The following is a 14962-nucleotide window of genomic DNA, read 5'->3' on the forward strand; positions in this document are numbered from 1 at the left end:
TCAAAATGTTTCAAATTCTGACCAAATTCTAGATTAAGAGCAGAATCAAAGCGTTGAGATTAGAATGAGCTACAGGATATTATTTTAACTCCTGAGTATCATAAAGCTGAGATACAATAACATCAATACTTGCTGGCAACTTTGGAATTACTACCCCCAAATGTTTAGAGCTTCTTTTGTGCCATAATTAATGAAACCAACATTTTGATGTGTAACAACATAACTTGGCAAAACGTAAAATGTTCTGGTTTTCTCAATTGTTGACTTGGTCTTCTCTGACTTTGTATTGTTGTGTTTTTATGATGTAAAGCACTTTGAACTGCCTTGTTGTTGAAATGTGCTATGCAAATAAACTTTATTGATTGATTGATTGATTGATTGATTGATTGATTGATTGATTGATTGATTGATTGATTGATTGATTGATATTCATGCTATTCTAGTGAGTGAAATACATCAGAAACAAAACTAACAATTACATTTATAATCTCCAAGTAGATCCTGAACAATATAATAAGTCATAGAGATGCTGAGTTTTGAGTCATGGTTCATTAATTAATCTCCTTTTTCTTTGATTCACTTACATAATCTGTACTACTGGATTAAACAGGAAAACGAGACACTGCTGACATGAAGACTTTCAGACATAAAGAACAACAGCGCCCCTCAGTGGTCAGAAAAACGAAGGGCTACGGAGGTTAAAGACCTTCTTTTGGATCATTATTGTTGAATGAGACCAATGGGAATTACAGAAAACAAGTCCAGTTATTATCTTGCTGTGAGATTATTTCTGTTTCACTTCAATATCTTAACCAAATTAAATATGTTAGCTGATGTTAGTATTTTCAGCTTAAGTTAGTATTTTACTCTGGCTGCTCTGGATTGATGACAAAACAACAAGTCTCAAACTATCATGTGAAACTATTGGTGCAAATTTCATGATCCAACAGGTTGACACACCTTGAAGTGAGCGAGTCCTTAAAATGAAGTTTCAAAGACATGATCAATCATGTTTTCTAGACGCCACAGGAGATAAAAACATCAGTAGAAATGAACGATGAGTCTTTGTGAATCTGAAATCACATTAACCAGTTCAAATATCATCCTAATGACCTTTGATCACAAAGGTTTGTGTTTGTTTGCCTAGAGGTGAGAAAACCTACCAATTATTTTACATTATTAACCAGTAACAAAATAAATGCACCTTGTGCCAACAAACTATTATTGATTCCTTTTGCCAGAATAAGTTTATCTATGTGTCTTCTGTACAGTACAGTAGAAGAATAATGTCTTATACATGATGTGAATTATCTTCTTTTATAAGTTTGAAAGCAAGATTTGAAAGGAATGAAACCTTCCAACCAATCCACATTTAACCTTATATATTGATATTTTCAACACGTCTTGAATGCAGCATCTGACTGGGTGTAACCAAAACAGAAACAGAAAGTCTTCAGACATTTTACTTCACCAGACTAGCAAAGTGAGCTTAAAGAGCGTCAATTAAACATGTCCTGGAAACACCTTTAAATTGTACTTACTGTAACAGCTGAGGGTAGGTTAGATTTCCTCTCCTTTCTTGTTCCAGTTTTTGTGCCATTTGTCTTTTGTTTAAGAGTCTTTAATGTAATCATGATTATATAATAAAAACAGTTAGTCAGAAAGGTTTAACATAATTTAAAACATGCATTAATAAAGTATATATCCTTCACCCTCTGTTTTTGATCTCTGCTATTGTATGAAGACGATGTTATAAACTCTTATTTTTATTTTTTTGCAATTATGTTTTCTCATTCAGGTTGCTGAAAAGTGTAAAGGATTATAAGACAAAACTATGAGTTTTTTTTCTTTGACTTCAGCAGCTGCTGGAGATCTGAAAACATCTGGAAATGATCTACCAGGTCGTGGTCAGTGGGATAGATGGACAGAAAACCACGATTGACCTCTGCGACACAGAGCAGGAGATGAAGAAAATAACCGTGGATCAGCTGAAAGAAAAGATATTTGAGAAGTTTTCTTGGTTCTCAGGTAAACTCACTGAGATAAAACAGCCCAACAATCATTTACTTCACCTTTCTCTGTTTTATGTAAAACAGAATTGTTAAAACATCAGGAAGAACCATTTTAATAAAATAAAATGCAAAAGGAAATCGTTCTGAATTCTCCTGGAGTTTGTTTTGATTTACTGTGAGGAGTTTAAGTCAGAAGAATAAATTTATAACATTCTTCCAATATTTTCTTTAAGTGTTTTGACAAAATGTTACAAAGCCTCACAAACATCTTCTCCTTGTCAGACTAGAAAAGTTCTGCAGTTTAAAAAAAATGTCTTTGTATTTATTGAATTATGATTCTGGATCTGCATATTTGCAGAATGTGCAAAAAAGGACCTACGGTTGATCTTTGCGAGCAAAAGACTGGATGACGACACAAAGAGGCTGTTTGACTATGGAATCACACACAAGTCCTCCATACAGATGGTTTTAAGCTTAGATGGTGGAGGAGAACCTGAACCGGGTTTTACTGACGATGAACTGGGTGACAAGAGGAGGGTGAAACTCGAAGAAGTAAAGAATGTCTGATGCCTGATGTCTAAAACTCAAACCAAAATGTTTCGTTTCACACATTAAATGGAATCACATCGCTCCTCATTCTCAATTAAACCTTTTAAAATAAGTTTAAATAAATAAAATATTCTGCCAGATTCTGAATGTACATTATCACGTCTCTCTGTATGATCAGCAGAGATATTGCCTGTTTCTTGTTATTTTCAGTGAGTCAAACAGAGAGAACAAATGTGGAGCAGCTTCAACAAACTTGTGTTTTGAATTAATAAATAAAATGTGGGATTTAAAAACTGCTCTTTGCCCTCTATGCAATTTAAACAATGAAAACAATGAAACACAGCAGATAATGTAAGGCAATTTGCTGCAAACCTCAAGAGGAACATTGTGAAAACCACAGATGTGACAAATTCTGACCAAATTCTAGATTAAGAGCAGAATCAAAGTGTTGGGATTAAAGTGATCTACAGGATTTTCTCTCAGCTCCAGTTCTTGTGTTGGAATGAGTCTGATTATTCTGCCACTTTGTGTTGACATTAAAGCGCTTTATCCAGGCAGGTTTTGAGTCTCTTTCTCTTTTACTTTTTAAGTTTTGCAGTGAAAATTATTACACAGATAAAAACATTAAATAAGTGCAAAACCAAAGCATTTTAATGTATGGAGGTCAAAAGATGAGTAGAAGTTTGTTGGTTCTGTTTTTGATGCCATGTTTTCTGATGGCAGCAACTCAACATGTTCTAGAAACTATTCTAAGTTTCTGACCAGAGTCTGGTTCCTGCAGCGGCTCTGCACATCTCAATCAAACTGTAGAATCATTTCTAGTGAGTGAAATGCATCAGAAACAAATCTAACAATTAAGTTTATTATCTCAGAGTAGATTGTGAAAAATAGAAGAAATCATGTGGTGAATATTGAGGCATGGTTCATTAATTCACCTCCTTGTTCTTGGATTCACTGACATATTCTGTATTACTGGAGTAAACGGGAAAGTTAGTCACTGCAGTCATGAAGGGTTTTAGACATAAAGAACAACAGCGCCTCCTGGTGGTCAATAAAACTGAGGGTTTCCGGTCAGTAAATTAAAGACAATTATTGTTGAATTAGACCAACGGGAATGACATAAAGTGAGTCAAGTTATCATCTTCTTTGTGTGATTATTTTAGTTTAACTTCAATAGTTGAATATATATCAGCTGAAGGTTTTTTTTGTCAGTTCTGGTTTATGACTCCAGTTCTTTCACATCTACAGGTTTTATAACTTCAAACCCAGCAGACCTTATTCGGTGGTGTTGATATCATGTATTTATGTAAGTTTTAATTTATACCAAACTGAAAACCTGAACACAAATAAATGATAAACTAACATACTGAAGAACTGGTGATTTAAACAACTAACATTTAAGGATTATATTGTACACGGGCCGATATGTTCTTAGACAACAAACACTGTTATAATGCATTAATAAAACGTCACAGACATTCAGATAAGTTGGTTTTATATAATTACAATCTAGAACATCAAACAGTTCTGACAGGTTTTTTACAGTCGCTGCCGACGAAGTGCTGTTTCTACTCATCGTTTAAACTATTAAGCAAAACAACCTCAGCTGTTTGATGCAAACATCACCTTATAAACTCCATGATAATCCAATAATACACCCCAACCATGGATCAGACTTGCATTACAAACATTTCCTGTCCATTCTGAAAATTAATCTTTCAACTGCTATTACCTTACTACTATGAACAGCGCCACCAAGTGGATGGATGCAGACAGAGTGACAGGCTTTTAGTGAAAGAAAGTAAACTGATCTACATTAAACCAAGGAGGAAATCTGACAGGTGAATTAAGTTCAACAACAACTAAACATGTAAACATCAACTAAGAAACACACAGATAAAATTCAATCTAAGATGGCCGACTTGCTCTTTTGTGTAGAGTATGGGTGAAATTTGACACCTCTGTGATAGAGAAAGGTCGATGCAGATGGTATTTTTGAAAGTTTTGGGGGGTCAGAGGAATGGCTGTTGAGCTAATTTTACTGCACGATTTTTTAAAACCATGAAAATAACCAATTCTTCACCTGGGTAACGACGTTTGCAACACCATTGCAAATTAATGTACATGTGGAGGCTTCGCAAAAGCCAGTTGAACTTGGAAGAGAAATAACCACATAATTATCCTGATACCAACAGGTCCTCTCAGGCCTCCGGTCCAATTCAACAATCGGATTGGGGTTTGCAGCCAGGTCTCTCTGTTCTTCTTCTCCATTTTGTCCTTCATCTTGTAAACCGATACCTGAAATTTATATTAGAAAGTATTGACAAAATGGACCCAGTATAAATTATTAAAAAGTCTGATTTCTTCTTACTTTGCTTCCTGTAAAAGAGAAGGTGGGCACTTCGAGATCTGGTACAAAAACAATGTGAAATTAGTTTATGATAAACAGTGAAAATAAACAGAAGAACAAAACTGGACAGGCTCTTACTTCTCAAACTTTCTCTGGAACATCTGGTTACCAAGCTGTTATAAACGAAACAACGACATATCAAACTAGCATTGTGTTATTATGACAAAGTGAAATATTAACTGTAAAAAAAAAATCTTTGAAATCTTTAAAAGCACTGTTATGGGATCATCTTTCTCACCAGTGTCACAGTGGAGTCATTGAACTCATACCAGCTTTCTTCCTCCTCAGGTTTGATTGTTGCTGTGTAATGCCCACCTCTCAGAGTCCCAAAGTGATCCACCATCGCATACATTTCATATGTCTGGTTCTGATCAACAAAACACACACATGAAATGAAATGAAACTTTATTTCGGACATGATAGTAGTATAAAATCATGCACAAGAACAAGGAATGCAAAAGACATATTTTTGTACCACAGTAATCCTAAGATGCTCGAAAAAGAGAAAGACGAAGTATGAAACTTATGAACTCCTACCCACTAAACTCATACAATATTTTCAGATGGACCCTCATTAATAAATCCAATTAAAAATAAAAAAAAAAACCCAGGTTAATTCATTTTCCATTTTATCTGGATTTTATGCCTAAATATTTACATCCATACCCACACACTCATATGCGTTAGCCTCAACTGAATCTGGAAACCGAAAAGAAAATGGGCAACAATCACAATAATCTGAAATATACCTCAGGTAAGTTGATGGTGTAACAAACATCCACAGGACGGCTGTCTTTACTGTATGACATGTGGTTGTAGTTGTATTCAAACCTCTTCAGCAGCAAAATCAAAATCTCTGGATGACGCTCAAGTTTATATTTCTACATGAAACGCAACATTAATAAGATTAAAAGCAGATATTTACAGTAAATGTATAAAAAAATGCACAACATTTTTTACAAACTTCTGAACAAACTAAATCTTTTCTGTTTTTAGATTAGTTAGGACCACCAAATTATTCATTTACTGTGATTTTTTTCCACTTTTGCAAAGTGTTTTATTGCTGGAGGAAGAGGTGCACTTTGCAAAGTACTGAACCTGAAGTGAAAATACTGAAGCAACATCTAAAGACATCAACCAGGAAGTTAAAGCATGGGCACAGATTGGTCATCCAACTAAACAACGACCAAAATTATACTGCTAAATTACTTAGAGAAGGAACTAAGGACAACAAAACCGTGTTTTGGAGAGGCCATCATAAACCCCTGAACAAGGCTGCCTACAAACGTGAAGCAGTTAGAAAAGTTCTGTCAGAGAAAAATGGACCAAAACTTTAGCTTCGTTGTTGTGAGAGTTTATGGAGCCAAGACATTTGACCCAGGTCATGAAGTTTTAAAGGCAATACTACCAACTACCAATACAATATACAATATGTAAACTTCAGAACTTGAAGAAAATTATAGAAATCTCTAAAAAGTATTTCTCATTATTAGCGCGTTTAGCTAATGCAAATACTTTTGTTAATCCTTATTGACCTAAAACAACAACAGGGAAGGTTGAGTCTGATTATTTGGTAAGAAAAAGATGGAACATTGTCCTTTTATAATGCATATTTAAATATGTGGTGTACAGATTGATGCATTGTTAAAATATTTCACAATGTGTTAAATTGTTTTCCATAAATGAACCAAGCATGTTTGCTGCTTGTAAATGCCATCTTATGCAAAACAAGTTTCCCTTTACTCACAACAGTAGTGTCTCTATTGTCTTCACAATGGTCGCAGTACAGCTGGTCCTCACCATAAAACTCTGCATCCTTTAAAAACTCCTGAATCCCGTCCTCCTGAAAACACACTTTCTGTTACTGCAGAGACCTTCACCAGGTACTTTCCAGCATTCTGCCAACACAGTTTCTACTAAGTAATAATCAGAAATCATTGACTATTCCAGGTGACTTTTATGAACATAATTTTGTCTGGCTCATAAAATGGTTTCCATTATGCAGGTTGTCTCTTACCACACTGAAGTTTCCATTTTTAGAATCCATCAGTGGGAGAGAAAGAAAGAAAAATGGCACATCGTCTTCAGTGTGTGAAGCACATTCACCACAAACAGTCCTGTGAATCAGCTCTCCTCTGAATATCTGAAAATACAATTTGATTTAAAATCTAACAGCTTTTATTTTTCATTCACACTCCGTAGTTCCCTCTCCATCCTGATCCCAAAGTGATTTCATGAATAATTTACCTGTGATGCTTCATCACTGACCAGAGATAAAATCTTCTCCAGGTAGTGACCAGCATCCTGCTGTTCATACACTGGAGGAATGAAGGAAGAATGATACATAAAATGATGTATTTTTATATTTACATTTAATGCTTAAGCTCATATTTCATGTTCATCCATGTTTCTTCTAAAGCTTGTCAAGATTTATGTTGAAGCTAATGCATTCACACATCCCCATTATGAAGGAAATTGTCCTTTATTCAGAAACAAGCTAACAGTTGATAAATGTATCTGATTACGTACCTTTAATTCTCAGTGTCTTTGTAACTTCTGTGGTTTCTGATGTTTTTTCTTTTAAACTCTCAAACAAAGCATGGAGTCGAACATTGAAGTCGTTTTCATGGTGTTTTGAACAACTGTTTATAGGATATTGTCAGAGATACAGAATATATATTGAAAAAAAAACAAACAAAACAAATATTTCCCCTACACAAAACATGCTATATGATTTATTCCAGTGGTCCCCAACCCCCGGGCCGGTCCGCGAACCAGTTGGTACCGAGCCGCACAAGAAATAATTAAATATTTCCGTTTTATGTATTATTTGAGTCTGGAGAATGTTTTATTTTGACAATCCTTTAAGCGGATTCTCTCAGTTACGTCTTGCGAGCCAACATTGAGCCCACAAGCAGCAAAACGAGTCAGAAACGGATCAGATTCTTTGGAAAGTTTCTTTGCAAAGGGGAAAAGGCCCAGAGTCAGGAGGATGGATTTATCAGTCCAAGCTCTGCATGATATGGTGACCGGATGTTAATGAGGCAATGAAGCCTTTTAACTTATTCGCTACTTAGAGACCATGAATACCCTGTGCATCATTCGGGTGTTATTGTCTCTCTTCACTCCCAGACTGGAGCGTTTCGTTGCAGAGAAACAAGCTCAGGGCTCCCATTAGTCTTTATCGTGAGTTAAAATTTTCACTAAAGTAAAAGGTTCGTTTTTGTGGCGCATCTGTATCTTATTTTGAAGGGATATGTCAATATTACCATAGAGACCAGAGTGGTCGAGACGAGACGAGAGGAATAAAGGCTCGTGAGTTTTAAGTCTGGTTCACACGAAACGATTTAAGGATTATCGGCCGATTTTCCAAACCTCTGTGACCACAGAACTGATCAAAGTCCAACAGGTTCGATCGGTTCGTGAGTCCAGCCACACAGCAGGAGCAACACACCACGCAAGAACCGATTCCACTCACCAACATACCATACGTGAATTTAGAATAACGAACATGTCCGACGATGTAGAAGCAGTAGTGATAGTTTGTAGACTCAATTTAAGCGATAAAAAACGTAACAAAAAGAAAAAACGTTGGATAAAAGACGGCGGGAGCAGCCGCTCTATGCACTAAACCGGACTCTCGTTTGCGCCATGTCAACTGTTTGGGATTCCACTCCGTCCCTCCCGTGCTTACTTCACCGCGCTTTCTGATTGACTACCTGTGACATTCAACAGGTAGCGTTCTGGCTCCCAGTCAGGAAAACCCCACAGGCTGCTATAAAAGGGCCCACACCACACAGACAGGACAATTGTGTGGTTATCACAAGCGACAATCTTAGAACTAGGAACGTTCTAAGATTGTCATTAGGGGAAAATTGGGGCAAATTTTTTTAAATTGTGTCATGTGACCTCCTCCCCGCCCTTCTCCCGAGGCCGCAGTAAAATTACCAAGCTTTGACCGATCCCCGGTGATAAAAAGGTTGGGGACCACTGATTTATTCACTAACCTTTCTACAGCCTCTCTGAACTTTCTGGTCATGAACAGAACCTGCAGAATGCTGTTCAGGTAACATGTTGCTCCTTGGTTTCTCAACCCATAATACTTAATGTCTGTGGGACGTTTTGTTACAGAACATCTTACAATATTAACAGAAGAAGATCGATGACGTAATTATTGGAAACTCAGGATTTAGCCTTTACCTTGGTTCATACTGAATCACTGACGACTGCACTGATACGGCTTTCCTTCACAGTACCGTCGGAGAAACGATTTCTGCTGCCGAGCCACCGCGGAAATAAACAGACAGTTGAAGACACTCCCATGACCGCAGAGAGAGGGAGTCAGAAAACAGCTTTCTCTTTCACTTAGCAACTAGATCATTTCATTCATCTGATAAACAACACTGCATAAAGTCATGAAAGCTCAAAAGTTAGAATCCAGTGCACATCAATTCTCTTAAATCCGTCCTGACAGCTGCAAGTTTTGGGAATGTTGGAATTTCAGAGGGACTATGACCAGATGACCATAAAAATGTTTAAAATCTGTTGTTAATGGGATAAACATCAGCTGTATTTCTTTTCTTCTACGATATTATTTCAAGAAGAGTCTGTCAAGAATCTTCATAAATATAGCTGCAAAAATACAAATGCACTTTAAAACTGTAATGACAGAGACGATAGAGATTTCAAATGCCAAAGAGATTTACAACCCCTGTTCTCTCTAACAGCGAGGGCAACAGAAAGACAAAGAACGAGATACAAATTTTTTTTTTCTTTCGAAAGATTTTTATTGTTACTGTAAACATTAAAAAATTACATTATTGCAGTTATACAGAAATTTTTCAGGAACTTACAAAATCATTAGTTCAGACTAAAAGAAGCTAAGAACAAGAATATAAAATACAAAATCTCTGTGGGTTAAAAGTTGAGCAGGACCGGGGTGACTCCTTCCAAAGTCCGGGGCCGTCCCGTCCTTCCAGACAGCGCTTGGTGCTCAGAGGGGAAACCTGCCCTGAAGCTCCTTCCCTCCTGCCTCACCCGGAGAGCCAGGCCGCCGCTGCTTGGACCTCTGCTCGTGGAGCGCCGGCTCCTTCGTCCACGGAGGCGCAGGCGATTCTTCTTGGTGGCTGTGTCCTTGGCGCGCCACCTGCAGCCCTTGATGTTGCTCTTCTTGCTGCCGCCATCCGGATCACAGCCACGGGGGGCATCTGCCTGCGCCTGCTCACCAGCAAGTTTCTGGAGGTCCAAATGGCGTCTTTGATGGTGGCGAGGGTGAGCCACATCTCAGCAAAGTCCTTTTTCTTTATTTTCAGCTGGCTCACCCCGTACAGCACTAGCTGTGGTTCGAGGACCTCCCTTGCTGGCAAGTGTGGGAATTGCAAGGAGCCGGCTTTCGCCCACAGGTCCACAGCAGCGCTGCACTCCCACAGCAGGTGCCTCACCGACTCCGGCGCGCCACAACCAGGTCGGGGGCAGATGGCCGTTGCAGACATGCCGCGGGAGTGCATAACGGCTCTGACCGGCAGGATCCCATGAGCCACCATCCATGACAGGTCCTGGAGTCTGTTTGGAAGGACGGGATGGCTCACGTTGCGCCAAACGGTGGAGGCGTCTCCGTACAGGAGGCCGCGCACTGGAGTCACTGGTTCCCGGTCCTGCACAACAGAAATAATAAAACGATGATTAGTTAAAATCTTGCTCTCTTCACCTTCTAGTTTAAAACGTTCTAAAAATTTCCGTATAAAAGCATATGCAGGAGGGAGGTTAAAAGCTACTGGAGTTCTAAAATCACTTTTTATCATTTTTAATTTTTCTAAGATAGGACCCGCACCAGAATCTGGTCATCGTGTTTGTTTTGTTATTGCTGGAAAGGTTCATGGCTTGTTTCAGGTGAGTACTTGTATAGTGGCTGCCTAAAAACAAGTAGAGGTCTGGGACTCCTTTTCCTCCTTTTTCTTTGGGTTTGTACATTATTTCTCTTTTTATCCTTTCCCATTTAGAGTTCCATATGAAATAAAAAATGGCTCGTTGTAGTTCTAAAAGCACTCTCCTAGGAGGAATAAAAACAGCACTGGTGAGTAAAAACACTGGTAAAATCACAGCTTTAACTATTAAAATCTTTCCTTCTATCGTAAGGTTCCTCATCCCCCAGAATCCCAGTCGCTGTTTTACTCTTCTTGTTATTTCAGTCCAGTTTGTCTTTCCTTCTCCATGTTTGTCAAATTTTACTCCCAGTATTTTTTGTTCTTCTTCCGTTACTTGAAACTGACATCCTAATTTTTCATTCTCTTTCCATGGTCCATAAAATTGTGCTTTTGTTTTTTCTTTGTTTAATTTTGACCCTGATGCTTTCCCGAACCAATCAGTTAATTGAAAAATCCTATCTATTGATAAAAGATCTGTACATAAAATGTTAAAATCATCCATGTATAAAAGACATTTCGCTTCCTGCCCTCCACTCCCCGGTATCGTTACACCTAAAAACTGTGGGTCCCTTCTCAAGATCTGCGCCAGCGGCTCGACGCAGGCCACATAGAGAAGGGCGGATAACGGACAACCCTGACGGACACCGCAGTTCACTTTCACTGCTTTTGTCAGAAACCCGTTAACCATAAATCTGCTGGAGATGTCTCGGTACAGCAGTCCCACCCACGCTACGAACCTCCCAGGAAGACCCATTTTTTGCAGTACCTGGAAGAGGTACTGGTGCGAGACCCGATCAAACGCTTTCTCGAAATCTAGATTTAGGACTATCAGCCGAATGTTTCTGTCTCTCGCAAAACAGATGGTGTCTCGGATCAGTACCAGGCTGTCCGTGATCCTCCTTCCCGGGACGGCGCAGGCTTGATCCGGGTGGATTAGATCCCCCAACACTCGACGCATCCTGGCTGCTAAAAGTCTACTAAAAATCTTACAATCAACGTTTAAAAGGGTAATCGGTCTCCAGTTTTTAAGATCTGTTTTGTCTTTGTCTTTATATAAAAGTGTAACTATTCCTGTTCTAAAACTATCGGGGAGTGTGTCTTGTTTGCTAAAATCAGTAAAAACAGTAAGTAAATCCGATGCTAAAATGTCCCAGAATGTTAAATAAAATTCTACAGGGAGTCCGTCTGAGCCTGGAGATTTTCCTCTTTTAAAACTTCTCAAAGACTGTAAAAGCTCTAAAAGAGCAAAATCCTGCTCTAAAAAACTACTGTCTTCTATACTTTTCTCAAGGAAATTCAAAATTTCTTTTATATTTTCTTCTTTGACCATTTTTTCTGAGTATAAGTCACTATAGTATTTTTCAATTACTTTTTTCTTTTCTTCTATGTTAGAAGCAATGTTTCCATTTTCTGACTTTAAATCAGAAATAAAACTTGGATTGTTTATAATTTTCTTAAAAAAGTATCTATTACATTTTTCTCCTTCTTCTATTTCTCTTTCTCTGCTTCTTAAAATCACTCCCTTACTCTTTATTTCTGCTAAAATGTTCATTTCTTTTTTTACTTCTCTTATTTCTTTATTAAAATCCATTCCCTGTTGGTTTAAAAAGTAATATCTTTGTAGTCTTTTCTGCAGCCCCATCATGCATCTCTGTTCTTTTCTCTTTTTATTTTTCCCTGCTTGTCGAAAGAAAGTCTGGGTCCTACCTTTCACCATCTCCCACCACTGTGCTCGTGTTTCGTACAGGTCTTGGAGGGTCTGCCACTCGTGGTACCGCTCCCGGTACTGGCCGACCAGAACCTGGTCCTCCAGCAGGGAGCGGTTGAGTTTCCACAGACCTCTCCCAGTCATCGCACCTGAAGGAAGTGAAAGCGTGCAGGACAGAAGGAGGTGATCAGAAAAAAAAGCCGGTGACAATCTAGCATCAGTTAGGGCGCAATCCCTGATGAAGAAATAATCAATACGAGAGGCCATAGAGCCGTCACCACTGAACCAGGTGTAGCCCTCCTCTCCAGGATGCATAGTTCTAAAACAGTCTACTAGTTTAAAATCCCTAACGATTCTTTGTAATAAAAGTGATGTTTTGTCTACCTTAAAATCCTGTCTATTTCTTTTCCTATCTTTTCTAGATAAAATGCAATTAAAATCCCCCCCAATTATTAAAGGTTTTGTTCCCAGCATGTGGGGCTGCAGTTCCTCTAAAAAGTCATACCTGTCGTGTTTGTCATTAAAGCCATAAATATTTAAGAGGTTAAAATCCTGTCCGTTAAAAGTCAGATTTGCTAAAAGTGCTCGTCCCTCTCTCACCACGGTGCTCCCCTTCACCAAGATGTGCGGGTTGTTTATTAAAATGGCCACGCCGTCATTTTTATTTCCATTGGAGCCGCTCCATATAGACGGCCGTGGCCACAAGTCCTGCCACCGGGTGTAATTCTTTAAAAACGGGAGTGAACATTCTTGTAGTAAAAACACATCTGACTGTACGGAGCTTAAAAAGGATAAAACACTCTGGGCTCTAACTCGCGACTTCACACTTCTAACATTGATGGTTGAGAAGGTGAGAGTCATGAGTATAATGGCTAAAATTAAGTACGACATTTTAAAGGATTAAAACAAGATAAGACTAAGTTCAAACCATGTTAAAAAACGGGCGGTCGTTAAAACAAGGCGGGTTCAGAGACTGTCCTGTGAACAGAGCTCTTCCTTCCCACATGGTGGTGCAGGTCGGGCTGGAGCTCCATTCCCCCTTCGGACTCTCGGTGTCGGCCGTCTTTCTAAAGCCGTTACCTTGTTTGGGTCCTCCGGGGTTGATTGGTGAGCAAAATCTAGGAACGAGACCTCATTGGATGAGCCAGCGAGGAAGGCTCTGGATTCCTCTCCGAAAGAACCGAAGAGTTCCTCGAGCCTTCCTCTCTTCCCTACCTTGGGGGTAAGGTCGGGAGGTGACTCAGATGCCGGCCTCTTAGCCAGCTGGGCGTCGGGGAGGGGGGCATCATCGCTGCTGTCCGTCTGTTCTTCCTCAGAGTCCGAGCTAGCTCCGCCTTCGGTTAGCATCTCCCCCCCCTCACTGGATGTTTCGGTCTGGGGGGGGGCTTCCTTCCCCTCCCCGCTTCCCGCCCTCTCCTCCTCTCCTCCAATCAGAGGACCTGGCGGGAGATTTGAATTTTCCGACCCAGCTGCTTCCACTCGCTCATTAACCGTTTCCGTTAACGTCTCTTTTCCTCTTTTCAATTTATTTGCAAACGATTTTGGACAGTCTCTGAACAAATGATCCTGTCCACCACACAAATTACATTTCCGCCCGTTCGTACATTCATCAAAAGTGTGTCCCACTTCTCGGCATTTACCGCAGAAAACTTTTTCACAAGTTTCGGCCAGATGACCATGCTCGCCGCACTTCCGACACAGTTTGGGTTGGCCTTGATAGTGAATGTAGCCTCTGTTCTCCCCCAGGACTATCATTGAGGGGAGATGCTTCAGGCCCTGGAAGCCTTGGGGGTCTTCCCATTGTTTAATGGGGACCCGCCAAGCACAGTTCCAGATGCCGTCCACATCCCGCACCTTCATAGCCTGGCCTCTCACAGTGCAGTATCTACCCAGCCATATACAGATGTCTTCAGCACTGACAGTCTCATTGAACATCCTGACAATCACCGTTTTCAGGGAGTTGTCAGTCAGTTTCTCGACGTCAAACGCTGAAAACTGGGTCTTAGCATTTTCAAACCGTGTCCAAAAATCCTTAAGAAGTGCGGCAGAGCAAAAACTTACGTCATATCCCTTGTTGAAAGGCAGGGTAAGGATACAATTCAGGTCATCTGGCCGAAACTTCAACACCTGTTGGATTAGTTTTCTGGAAAAGTCCAATCTTGTTACTCTATTTTCTTCTTCTCTTTCCTTAAATAAAAATCGAACACTGTGGTGCCTCCGCATGCCGGCATGGCTAGCCGCCATGGTGGAGGCACCACCAGTTAAAGGTTTAAAACCTTTACTAAAACCAATAAATAGTTAACAAACACCAATAAATACAAATAAAAGGTAAAAGATATTTTCCACTACTTAGTGGTCA

The 14962-nt window shown here is 39.5% G+C and overlaps 2 protein-coding genes and 1 long non-coding RNA gene across 8 annotated transcripts; 1 reads left to right on the plus strand and 2 right to left on the minus strand.

The window, feature by feature from the left end:
• The first annotated feature begins 645 nt into the window (after positions 1-645).
• On the plus strand, positions 646-3118 carry LOC116732396 (uncharacterized). 5 transcript variants are annotated; one of them, XR_004341772.1, is made up of 3 exons: positions 646-1559; positions 1799-2028; positions 2371-3118. It is a non-coding gene; the product is annotated as an uncharacterized LOC116732396 (long non-coding RNA). The 5 variants fall into 5 exon arrangements; XR_004341773.1 differs by having other exon boundaries at positions 646-1555; XR_004341770.1 differs by having other exon boundaries at positions 703-1559; positions 1860-2028.
• An 821-nt stretch (positions 3119-3939) lies between these two features.
• LOC116732393 (ubiquitin carboxyl-terminal hydrolase 47-like) lies at positions 3940-9306 on the minus strand. 2 transcript variants are annotated; one of them, XM_032582516.1, is made up of 11 exons: positions 9172-9306; positions 8979-9081; positions 7501-7613; positions 7219-7289; positions 6989-7114; positions 6719-6814; positions 5721-5852; positions 5210-5338; positions 5050-5084; positions 4933-4970; positions 3940-4859 (listed from the first exon to the last, which is right to left on the minus strand). In XM_032582516.1, the coding sequence occupies exons 1-11, from the start codon at positions 9179-9181 to the stop codon at positions 4615-4617; spliced, it is 1098 nt and encodes a 365-aa protein (XP_032438407.1). In that variant the 5' UTR covers positions 9182-9306; the 3' UTR covers positions 3940-4614. The 2 variants fall into 2 exon arrangements, with proteins under 2 accessions (XP_032438407.1, XP_032438408.1); XM_032582517.1 differs by having other exon boundaries at positions 7501-7610; positions 9172-9305.
• A 573-nt stretch (positions 9307-9879) lies between these two features.
• On the minus strand, positions 9880-14538 carry LOC116733202 (uncharacterized). Its single transcript, XM_032583982.1, has 2 exons — positions 13819-14538; positions 9880-10625 (listed from the first exon to the last, which is right to left on the minus strand). Exons 1-2 carry the CDS (start codon positions 14536-14538, stop codon positions 10005-10007), a joined length of 1341 nt encoding a protein of 446 aa, XP_032439873.1. The 3' UTR covers positions 9880-10004.
• Positions 14539-14962: the final 424 nt, after the last annotated feature.

Source organism: Xiphophorus hellerii, chromosome 14 (assembly GCF_003331165.1).
Source record: "Xiphophorus hellerii strain 12219 chromosome 14, Xiphophorus_hellerii-4.1, whole genome shotgun sequence".
In the NCBI taxonomy this organism is placed as follows: domain Eukaryota; kingdom Metazoa; phylum Chordata; class Actinopteri; order Cyprinodontiformes; family Poeciliidae; genus Xiphophorus; species Xiphophorus hellerii.